A 12,776-nucleotide genomic window follows, 5' to 3' on the forward strand; every position below is an offset into this window, starting at 1 on the left:
AATTTTTTTTTATGATAAAAAAAGAAATACTTTACTAAAAAAATAGAAATATATTTACTATTAAAAAAACCAAGAAAAAAGATCACGAAAAATTATCTGTTTTATTTATAAAAATATCCATGTGTTAAAATAATTCCATTAATACCTAGAACCAAACATCTTAAGCTATAGTGTTTTATAAAAGTTTAAAATATCTTCATATTTCATTATACTTTCCAAATAAAAATCAATGTATCCCCTCACCCATCACAGCTCAGATCAGCTCACTTTACTTTAGCTCACCCAACAGCTCAGCTCACCGACAGCTCAGCTCACTTTCAGCTCAGCTCAAATGAGCTGAGCTATGGTACATAAAATTTCACAGAATAAATTGAAAACTACATTTACGCAAGGAGGATGAAAGAATTAATTTATTGTTCACTTGATAAAAATGTAAACAAACTAAGTGTGGATTAATTACTTCATAATAGAAATTAAAAATATCAAATGAAATTCATTTACAATGAGAAGTATAACTTCAGTCGCGTGTACATGTGTACACACACTCTTTTTTTTTCTAATTTTTCTTGCCAAACAAATTAATTTTCCACTAAGCAACAAAAAATTACAATAAACAAAGTATGGGATATTGAAAAGTCTTTTAACTCTATGAGATGCACAATGCACTTTACCACGCCAATCGTGCCAGGATGCGAACGGGAAGACCTGTGGTTTTCGTAACTACTAATAGCCCTCTTTCACTTCCCATTTGAAATTTTCTTTAGCTCGATGAGTTGAGCGTTTCTGCAGTGGCCGCCCGCTCTAACAGTTCGCGGAACCGTTTTAAGACTCAAAAAGTTTGTGAAAAAAATGAGAAATGAAATGCATTCAAAATATAACATACATATTTAATGAAGTTCATTTTTTTTAAATTGACCGTCAGTTAAATACGGCTATACATTTCATGCACTTTAAGATTTTTTAAATCATCGGTCCAGTTTAAAAATCACCTGTTTTCAAGCTCTCTATCTCATTTATATGTGTGTTCAATAGGAAGACTTGAGTTAACGAAGGTGTTGCTGTTTAATGCGGAGCCAAATATGTAGATCATGTTCAATATGTTTTTTGTGAGGACTTTATATCGCTACACTTTTCCACGTTTCTCAGAAAGAATGACCAAACTATTTGAACAAGTCTACTTGGTTATATGTCCTTTTCAATTAAACACCACAAACCCCAAGCACTTTATTTCTCATATTATACCTTGCATTTCCAGCTAACCAAATAACTTTCTCTCAATATACCAACTATAACAAAATTTCTCATTTAACTTTCAGGTCCTTGCACAAGCAATGAAATGCGTTAGCACCGACCAAGAAGCCACCCTCGCCGAATATCCGATCAATTATCGTATAATAAACCCCAAAGCCATAACAATGGGTCAACTATATGGCTGTTTCGATCCCATTTCGCACGAATGGACAGATGGTGTGCTAGCGAAAACCTTCCGTGAAATGGCCAATGCATCGTTGAGGGAACGTCATTGGGTGCTCTTTGACGGTCCCGTCGATGCGGTTTGGATAGAAAATCTTAACACCGTTCTTGATGATAATAAAAAACTCTGCCTCATGTCCGGCGAAATTGTCCAAATGACCAAAATGATGAACATGATATTCGAGCCGGCTGACCTGGAACAAGCCTCACCCGCAACAGTATCACGTTGCGGCATGATTTATATGGAACCAGCTCAATTGGGCTGGCGCGTTTTTCATCAGAGTTTCACGCAAGTCCTCGAAACTACACAAGGATTGAATGATATTTATATGGCATTGTACGAGGACCTAGTTAATTGGCTAGTGCCAGCTGCCCTGGAGGTGTTGCAAGAGTGCAAATCAATGTTGGAAACCTCACCGATATATCAATACACGGTGAGTTTCATTAGGATGATTTTGCGTTGGGTTGGTTTAAAATTTCAATTTTCTCTCTCACGAGAACACAAAGAACATATTTAGAGAGCCCTCATTGAAGGGAGGTAGAGAACATATCGAATGTCTCGGGAAGAGACAACTTAATTTATTTAACTTTTTTTCCATTTTCGTCCTTTTTATCTCTCTCAATTTTTTTGTATTCAATTTTTTCCCTCCGGTTTGCTGAAATACGATGTCCACTTGCATGATTTTGATGGCGGAAACTTATAACAATGCGTATATGACAACATTGCATGGACATATAGATGCTTTCAAAATTCTTTTTGCAATTCCTGGAGGAGAAGAACCAAACATACAATCAAATATGGTTCCAACAGACTTTTCTATTTAGCTTTGCCTGGGCATATGGTTCCGCACTAACAGGTATGTTGATAAAAAAGATAAAAAAAATTGTTAAGATACTTGCACACATGCACACTCCCACACACACAGAAATAACTTCGTAGATAAACTTAATTCATTGAAAAGTGCAGTTATATCATATTCCTTGGGACACGTCTTTCCAAAACACAACATCTCTCTACTTTTTCTGGACACTAGCCATCAGGATACACTACGTCATACCATGACCATGCTTTGGGTTTTCTTGTCGATAATTGAGTTTTAAACGAGCTCTCTGTGAAGTGCGGGCTAGTATGTGTAGGCGAAGACGTAGGTGTTCTATTTGCAGAAAACTCAATAGCTCGACAGCAGGGTGCCCACAGGAGATGAAGTTCACGGCAAAAATTTATATAGTGTAACAGTGTGGTGAACAAGAATTAAATAATTATGAAAAATTTCTAAAAATAACTTGATGACTGTTATTTCATAAAACGAGATGTTTTAATTGTTTCTAAATATAAAAACAGTAAACTAATTAGAACAAGGTTTCCAAAAATGTTCGTAAAGTGTGCTGGACTACGCTCTACCTCCAATAGAAGAACAGACCAGAATATTTATTTCGTTAATTTACTTTACTGTGGGCTATTAGTCGTGTACTAAACTGACGTTACACCAGGGTTGTAAAAAATCATTTTTTATGCATTTGTCCATTGAAAAAATTTGCATTAAAAAATATTAATTGAAAATAAAAAAAATTGTATTAAAAAAATGTTACTGCAACTGAAAAAAATTTTACTGCAAATAAAAAATTTTCTGCACTGAAAAAAAATTATTGCAAAATGTGTGCATTAAACATTTGTTTTTTTTTTTTTTAATACTCGTCGAATTTCTTACAATTTTGACTATTTGGCCATACATACACATTTGGTTCAATTCAATTTTAAAGTTCAAGTGATCTCCACTCCAAAGCGTTTCGCCCAGGTACGGCAGTTACAATGTTATAGTTTATACAGGTAGCTGATGTATGGTCAAATAGTCAAATTTGTAAGAAATTCGACGAATATTAAAAAAAATATTTAATGAATGAATGAATTTTTTTTTTTCAATGCAGAAAATTTTTTATTTGCAGTAATTTTTTTTTAATGCAAAATATTTTTAGCTGTACTTAATAATTTTTTTTTTTTGCAATGAATATTTTTTTTTTAATTTGTAATGCAAAACAAATGCATTTAACAAAATGATTTTTTACAACTCTGGTATCAGCGCTGTTTTTAGTTCATTTTAGTTCTGGCTTTAATTATAATACTTGTCTCCCAAATATCTTGTTAATAACTCTTAATCCCTGATTTTTAGTTACAACAGTATTCAAGTAAAAGAGCGATATGAAAATTGAAATTTTCAAAGATTACATTTTGGGATTTTTTACCAAATTTTGAAAATATTTTTTTGAGAAATTAATATTTCGAAAAACTGCATTGATTTTTTGTGAAATTTTGGTTGTTGGTTATTAATAACTACATCGTGGTAGGGGAGAAGGGGGTACATTTGACAGTTAGTTTTTAAAGGTCTGTATTTTCGAAAACTGTTAATGTTTTCCAATGTTTTGTTTTGTATTTGATTTATTGACTATTCAAGATTATACTAACAGTAATTTTTTTTGTTTTACAACATTACAACATTTAAAAAAATTATGTTTTCTAAAAAAAGTCATTTTGTCAAAAGTGCCCCGATCCCGGGCACTTTTGACTTTAAAAGGGGTACATTTGACAATGGTGGATTAAACCCCACATCGTGTGCATTAAATTTTTAAAACTATCAGTAGATCTTACTCGTCTATTATTTAATTAGAAAAAAAAAAAAATACTTTTTTGGTTTTAAACAATATAAACTCCTGCTCAAAATTAACGCACACATTTTTCGTCTGAAGTTATACCCCTGCATCTTATTTTAAAAGGCTTTAAAATTCTTTGGTGCATTTTTTTGTGTTTTGTTATTGTTTAGCAAGTCGAAAAAATGCTAAACTGCAACAGTATTATCAACCAAAAAAAAGATAAACCAAATTTAACAATTCAAGGTCTGAAAACTGATTATAAAATAATTTTTATTTTTAAGAAGAAAAATTTAAAAAAAATGGAAGCGGGTGACGGTTCTTTCCCATAATTGTATGCAATACTTGGTATAGTCTCCTTTAGCGCATATGACAACCTGGAGTCGTTTGTCCATTCCACTAATTAACTTTTGAAGGTTTTGTTTTAACACTTCTTTCACTGAAGTTTTCAGTTGATCAAGACTGCTTGGAGGTGGATTTCGGTCGCGAATGCATCTTTTCAATATTTCCTATACATGTTCTATTGAATTCAAATCCAGATTTCTGTGTGGTTAATCCGAAGCTGGAATATTAAAATCTTAAAGATATTCTCAAACTACTCTAGCATGCATTATCGTGCATCAGACTAAACTGTGGACCAAATCTAGGGGTGATTGGAACCAGATGCTGTTCGAGGGCATCAGTCAAGTATTTTTGGGTACTTAACTTAGGTCTAGAAAGGCTCGCTAACTCCGTAGGTGTTGTAAAGCAGATTTAACTCCATGAAATTTTATGACTCTTCATACCTTTAATTTGAGATCACTATTGTCTCATTTGAGAAAATAACCATGATGCTGTGGCATAAAGTAATAGCAGGACTTTACTTTAAAATAAATAGGATGTGCGTTAAATTTGAGCAGGAGTGTACTAAACAATATAACGAAAAAAATAAATCAAAAAATTTATTTTCTAAAAAGAAGAAGAAAAAACAAAAAACCATAAAATATTTCAAAAAATCTCTCCATTTAAATCTTAATCAAAATTAATCGATGTCGATTTACTTTTAAATAATTTATTAAATAAATAATTTCCCAAATTCAACGTAAAAATGTGCCCAAATTGCAAAAGTCAAAGGTGCCCCGAAGGAGCTTCATAACTGTTTTTCTTTTTTTTCAATAACTAATACTATTTTTTTACAAAGCTGGTTTTAATTTACTTAACTTTAAGCATAGTGCTATCAAAATATTGATTCAGCATTGAAAAAACTTTTTATTAGGTTCAGAAATCGCTTACATACCGGTGGTCAAAAATAAGATCAGAAATACAGAAAACACGAAAACACGTGGTACTCCGCGAAAAGTTAATGAAAGACTGCGAAATTTCGCAAAATTTCTTTAAATCAAACTAAGCTTCTTTCTTCATCCAAACTATTGTTAATTAAGGGCACGATCATACCGAAAAACGCAAAGTCAAATGTGCCCCGGTGTCAAATGTACCCCCTCTTACCCTATACTAAATTTATATGAATTTTTTTTAATCTTACCAGACCAAAGTCTGGTAATAAGTTTTAGTTTACAGACATGAGTTCGTAACCTATGCATTTAGGGAAAAAAAATACAAATATTTTTTTTCAGATTTTCGATAAAAATTCAAAAAAAGTAAATTTTTAAAAAATTCCTCCAAATCTATCTATTGAGACATCAAAAAAAAAAGGTCTCACTCTCTGTTTAAAAATTATTTGTGTAGCCATATTGTTTGTAAACAAAAACAATTTTATTCAAAAAGTTTGTTTTAATTTAATAAATTAAAAAATATTACAAGATTGCCTAGGTTGTTTAAGGAAAAAAATTATGAAGAAGTGAGGGACAAATTTTCCATCACTCAAGTGGTAAGAACAATTTTCTCAGAAATTAACTTCTAACATAAAAAATATTATAACAGAACAACAAGGGCAAAAACCAAGAAATATATTTCTTTTAAGTTAAAATCAAGGAAATTTAATGAAGTGCTTTTAAAAAAAGGTCCTCAAACTCAAAATTTTTTAAATAAAAAATTAGTAAAAAAATTGAACATGTTTTTTAAAGCTTTTTTGAAATAAAATATGAATTTATCTTTCAATTTTTTTGGCATACCTACTTAGTTGTATACATAAATGTTAGTTAAATTCAAGAAAAAAATATTTTATGTGTTACAGGTTTCGTCTTAGCATCTGGCCAATACCTTGTTAGTGCTTCCTTAAATTTCAAAACTTTTTCAGAAACACGCCTAAGGCAACTTCATGATTTTTCCAATAGGAATTTGGATTCATTTAGTCAGTTATTTGGTTTCTGACAATTATAATTTTCTGAGTTTATACCTAAGCAGACAAAAATCTTCAACTACCAAAATCTTCTTGACCACACTGTGTAAGCCCACTGATCATTTTATTTCCCAATAAAGATTTCTATTTCTTGCAATTGCCACTAACACTTCAACACACAATATACTATGTTCTTTTATTTTTTTTTTTTAAGTTTCAAACAGACAAACAGAGAATATGTGTACCATACATTTTTCTAAATGTGTCATGGGTGTACTATTTCTATCTACTATCAACACACTACCTTTAATGTATTTTTCGCTTTATCTTTATCAAAATATTTAACAATAAAAAAAACGGACATTTTAAATTCTATACACTACATATGTCTATTATATACTTGTAGTTGAAGGACAAAAACATTTCGACAGTTTAATCAGAAAAGTTTTATACGGCTCCAATGAGAATTACCCGAGGCCGAAGTACTTCTCTTTGAATCGTGGTCAAATGTTTCCCGAGAAACTTTCACTAATGGATTATCGTTTCGATGGAATAGAGAATTGGTGGCCATGGCAACGACAAGAAGATATTACATTTCCAGAAGGTGTTCAAATCAGCGATATAATTGTTCCGACTAAGGAAACGGGTTATATTAATTTTTGGCTGGACTTTTGTACTGAACGGAAGTTAATGCCGTTTATGGTTATTGGACCAACGGGTACGGGAAAAAGTGCCATTATAAGTCATAACTTGTTGGCGTTGCCAAAGAATACACACATGCTGAATATTGTTAATTTTTCGGCAAGGACAAGTGCACAATTGGTGAGTTTTAATTTTTTTTATTATTAAGTCTAGCATGTAGGTCAATAAAGTTTTGCAGACAACATTGTTGTAGTACTTTAAAATAGGAAAGAAGAAAATATTTATGTTTTAGTTACGATTTGCTTTCAATACCTACTCCAGTGCTTTGCTTACCCAAATTGACGTTTATCTGAATTTTTCAGACGGCAAAGTTTTCGAAAATCATTTTTTTAAGTTTTAACATCGAAGCTGTAGTTGAAGCATTACAATTAAAAAGCAATGTTATTATTAAATTTGTAAGACCTTTTTGAAATGCTTTTAATTTCTTTTGGTAAAAGAGTAAAGGTGTGTAGATAACACAAACAATCAATATAAAATGTAGAACATTTCATGTCTTATCAATGTTTAATCTTAAATGTGGTGTATACGTAACTTTTTTATCTCAATATGCAGAGTTATTTACTAGCGTTGTGCCAAAAATCTTGAGCATGTAGGTTGGGTTGAGACAAAAAAAAATTCTAATGGAAGTTTTCTTTGTAAAAATTTAATTAACTTGGAAAAAAATTTGAAACATTTTTGTAAGGCCATTAGCTTTGTATATTTTTTTTTTTTTTATAATAGACCAGTGCCAATCATTTTTGAAAATAAAAAAATTATTGGCAGCATATGGGTGATTGAAAAATTTTATATAAACGATATATGAAAGGGGAAAAAAATTGCCCATAAACAAATTTGGTATGTGAGCTGTCAAAATAGCCTATTTTTCATTCAAACTAGTTACCGAAACAAATTTTGATTTTTGAAAAGTTTGAAATGCAGTTATTTAGATTAAAACCTTTTATTTTAGATTGTGTAGAAAAACTATACCTACTTTTGTTTCAGAAAATATTGAGAAAAAATGAAAAAAACAAAGAAATGATTTTGAAGATCGATTTTTCTATAAATGACAGAAATAGATACCAAATTATTTTTTAGAATGGCCTTTGACCTTCTTAATTGTAATATAGCATTAGAATAGCTCTTACGTGCAAACTTTTTGAGATATTTAATTTTGAACGTCCAAAACACTATTTTTGTGATGTTTTGGAGTGGTAATATCTCATAAACGTGATGTAATAGAATTTTTCTGACTTCGGATTCGAGCTCAACGCACAAAAAAACATTAGAAAAATATAATTTGATTCCTATAAAAAAAAAAACTTTTTAACTAGTGAAATCGATTTTTTCTGCCCCGTTCGATTTCTTTTAAAAATGAATCAGAGCCAATTTATTGAGCTTCCATTATATATTGAAATTTATCGTTTTAGTTAACGGCGTTTTTAAACTATTGACGCCTTTAAGTATACATCATTAAAAATTTATTTAATTCACTCTTCTTTAGTTAAAGCCTTTACCTCTAATGGAAACTTTAAATTTAAAACTCTGTTAAAAATATCCTAGGGAAATTTTATTTTTTTTTTATTCTAACTGTCAAAAACTACGATTTTTCAAAATGAATTTGAAGATTTTAATTATAAGCAATATGAAAAAACATAAAAACTACGGCGCGTAATAATTTTGTAGCCGAAAATGGAAGACGAAATCCCAAGACGAGAGACACGATATACAAAAGTGGTCTAAAATGTTTTGAGTTGATTATAAAATGCAGCATCTCAACCCTGATTGGTTTTACTAGCAGTGCTTTTTTAAAATGGAGAGGATAAATCTAGGGAATCAAGTACTATATGTGCTCTTCTGAGCTCGGGACCCTCTTAAAAGGTCGAATTTGGCTTTTTATCTAAAAGGACTTTAAATTTAATGCTCGATTAGTTAATGATGTCAAACTTCAAAAAATTGCTTAAAAGAGACTGAATTAAACGAATTTGGTTTTTAATTTTAAAATTCCCTTTTTTTATGGGGATTTAAGTTTAATGGAGTGTCAATAAATTGGGCCTTAGAGCATTGAATTTTAAAAAACTAAATAAGGATTTAATAACATAAAATTTGGAAAAAACCCAGCATCGAATAAAATGAGACCTAAATGGCTTGAAATTGCATCAATCATAGATAACAACATGATTTTTTTTCTTAAAACCATCAATTAAATTTTCTAAACAAAAACCGTAGAAAGGCTTATTATCCTCTAATTTTCTGTAAAGTGATCCGTTGCTGAGGTATTTTTAGCCAAAGTTAAGAGTATGGCTTTTGTTTTGATGACTGATACTCAGGGTTCTACAAAATCATTTTTTTATTAAAAAAAAAAACAAATAAAATAATATATAAAAAAATTTTAAATTAAAGACAAATATTTACTACAACTGAAAAAAATTGCAATAAATAAAATATTATTGCAAATAAATAATTTTCCGCATTAAAAAAAACACAATGTGTGCAGTAAATATTTTTTTTAATATTCGTCGATTTTCAATTTTAATATTATGGTTCAAAAAGCTAATTGATGGCCGAAATTCTAAAAAAAATATATGAAAGCACCCATTTTGTATTATCAAATTTTTGTTTTATGTTTTTCAGTTGCAATAAATATTTTTTTAATCCAAATATTTTTCAGTTCCCATAAAATTTTTTTTAATGCAATTTTTACTTGCGATATAGGTACTATATATCAAGTTATGCATTCGTACAAAAAAAAAAAGTTGAGATAACATTTTTCCATGACATTACGATGGTAGACAATGCCAAAAAAGTGGGTCCCGGAAGTCCGTCTGTTTGTCTGTCAGTCTGTCAGTCTGTCTGTCTGTCTGTATAAGGAGCTACAGCCTAAACGGATGGACCGATTAATGTCAAACTTGGTATGTAGCGTTATTTGGCGACTCCCCAGAGGGGTTTTTCGAATTAATTTTTTTGGACCAAAAATAACGGTACTTGTCATATACCGATTTTAGTAAAATTGAAATATCTCGAAAACGGCTCCAACGATTTTGTTTAAAAAATTCAAATGTTAGTTTTTAGCTAAAGTCTATCTTCTTATGAGAAAATTTTTTTTTGAAAATCATTATTAACGGTACCTGCCATAGAACCGTTTTTTTCACATCCGATTATCTCCGAAACTGGGTTTTCGATTTCAACGAAACTTTTTGTGGAGAAGCATTTATATAATTTAAATATAAACCAAAAATAAAATTTCAAAAAAAATAAATTTTGGATTTTAAAAAAAAATTTTTTTTTTCGAAAACGAGACATTTAATTTTTTTGAAATTTTGTTTTTAGATGTTGATTAGTGCTTTCTACAAAATGGCATACCAATTATATTTTAAAACTTTTTTTCCAAAAAATTATTTATAAAAAATTAGTTTTTTAAAAAACGACTCTAACGATTTTGAAAATTTTTTTTCTAAAAATGCATCTTAATATATCAATCAAAACTGCATACTTGTTTTGGAGGGCAATTTGATTTTAGTATTTATTTTATTTTTTTTTTAAACGAATTTTATTTTTTTTTCCAAATTTCTATATAAAAGTCTTAAAAATTTAAGCAACTTTAACTCTAAGAGCAAGTTCGTGCGACCCAGTCGTGCATTTTATTTTTTTCAGTTGCAATAAATATTATTTTTTAATTTCAAATACATTTTTTTCAATTGATATTTTTTCAATTTTTTCATATTGCAGCCTTATAAAATAATTTTAGAAGTTTGAAAAAAAAGAAACTTAAAGCTTAATGAATAGCCTTTTTAAAAATAAAATCACTTTCTCAAGAGAATACAAAAAAAATAATACCAAAAAAAAATTGGAAATTGTTTTTGTAGTTCGTTCTAATGATTTTGCTATTGTTTTATGAATATTTTATGTTTTTTTCATAACATGTTTCTTTTTAAATGTCTAGTTTTGAATGTTAAAGTGATTTATGAATAATACCGATTTTGAAAGATTTTTAACAGCTTGAAAAGAATTTTTTTCTACAAAAATCATTTGCTCTTCAAAAGCGAAAGAAAAAAATCGAACTCTTTAGTAGTTTTTCAGACGTAATGAACCCAAAACCCGAATCCAAAATTTTTGATTTCTCTTGTACAAACCGATGGATTTTTTTTTCATTCCAGACTAACTTGTAACAACATATGTAATTTTTTCTTAAACATAACAGACAACATTTTAATATCTCAATTCTTTATTGAATCCATAAAAATTTAAATATACACCTTTTAGCATAACAACAACAACAGCAAAAAAATGCATTTTGTAAAATGTCAGCCATTATAACTTTATGCTTAAAATAATTTAATTTTTTAATATCTATTATAAGTATTTTTGCAAGTTTTTTTTTTGTGTTTTGTTTGGTAGCCATTGGCGGCCATTGTCTGTGTTAATTGTCGAACATAACCTATACAAAGTGGCCTGAGTTGCCGCCGCAACATTATTTTCCAACATTGTTTACCAATTAACAAAAATTACGATTACCCTCCCTTCTCATTTGTCTTTTTTTTAAAAAGGTACAACACCATGAAACAGGTTATAATTTTATATATGGCATTGGAAATTGTATATAATTGCAAATGGCGTTTCATCCTGTAGTCATCCTACGTTGGTATGTGTATGCACAAAAATCATTAATGGACATTTACGAGTAACAAAAGATTAACATCATTACATCACATTAGCGGTGGTGGTGGTGGCGGGCGTTGCGCTGCCGATGGCGTTTATGGCTACTGCAGGTAGGTTTGAGCTCAAACGATTACTCCTGGATACCTGGCGCTAATAATAATAAGAGTATCTGCATTTTCGAATCTGTTAACAGGGTGACTCAGAAAAAAATTATATTTATTTTTGAAAAAGTCCATAATCTAAAATATCCAAAGGGGCCTAAAGTCTGTTATGTTTCAAGGCCTTAAAGCTGAAGAAAATTGTCAAAGTTGTTACGATATTAACAGATTTCTCCTTAATTTACTCACTGACTATTTTTTTCATACCACCCTGTAAAAGTAAACACAACTCTAGCAGCAAATCCAACAATTTTACAAAACTTGAATAACAATATTGCACATGCCTACGAATATACATACGCATAAGCGTACTCTAAAAATAATGAGGCGGCTTAAACAGGATAATTGCATTAAAATCTATGGCCGCACAATGAGAACGCAAATTGGGCCAAATTAATAGATTTCCACATGTGTATTAATAGTCAGAGATTCATATATGCGATATAGTAGCAGCGGTCGATCGATGCGCGGCTTCAACCAATTCTATATGATGACAAAGTCGATTTCGATAGCACAGTGGATTAGAAATTATGTTGGAATTCAGGGCATATAGTGTTTTTAGTTTTATAGTTGCTTTTAGTCGCTAAAGGTTAAAATGAGTTCTAACAGGTTGGCAATATAGAGAGTTTAGAATTGTTGGCATTAGAATATAGAAGCTATAACAATAGTACCATACTAACCGCCAAAGGCGCATTGATTTCTCATTTTAAAATAGACCCTAGAGAATTTATTTTTAGAACCAGGGATTTAGCCGGTGATTAGATTTGAATTTGAATTTTATGATTTGAAATTATCATCATCGAACGTTTTGTGTGAATAGCCTAAGCGGTTTGATATGTGAACTTATGGGACAAATGGGAATATATTGTTTTTATGTTTTTTGTTTC

At 30.1% G+C, this 12,776-nt stretch overlaps 1 protein-coding gene across 2 annotated transcripts in view; it reads left to right on the forward strand.

The window, feature by feature from the left end:
• LOC129908407 (dynein axonemal heavy chain 3) overlaps nt 1-12,776 on the forward strand; it is a 181,181-nt gene that overhangs the window by 81,482 nt on the left and 86,923 nt on the right. For both annotated transcript variants that reach the window (XM_055984866.1, XM_055984867.1), the window contains exons 35-37: nt 1,317-1,907; nt 2,213-2,330; nt 6,801-7,216. In XM_055984866.1, coding sequence (XP_055840841.1) covers nt 1,317-1,907; nt 2,213-2,330; nt 6,801-7,216 — 1,125 coding nt within the window. The remainder of the gene's footprint in view (nt 1-1,316; nt 1,908-2,212; nt 2,331-6,800; nt 7,217-12,776) is intronic.

Source organism: Episyrphus balteatus, chromosome 2 (assembly GCF_945859705.1).
Source record: "Episyrphus balteatus chromosome 2, idEpiBalt1.1, whole genome shotgun sequence".
NCBI lineage: Eukaryota > Metazoa > Arthropoda > Insecta > Diptera > Syrphidae > Episyrphus > Episyrphus balteatus.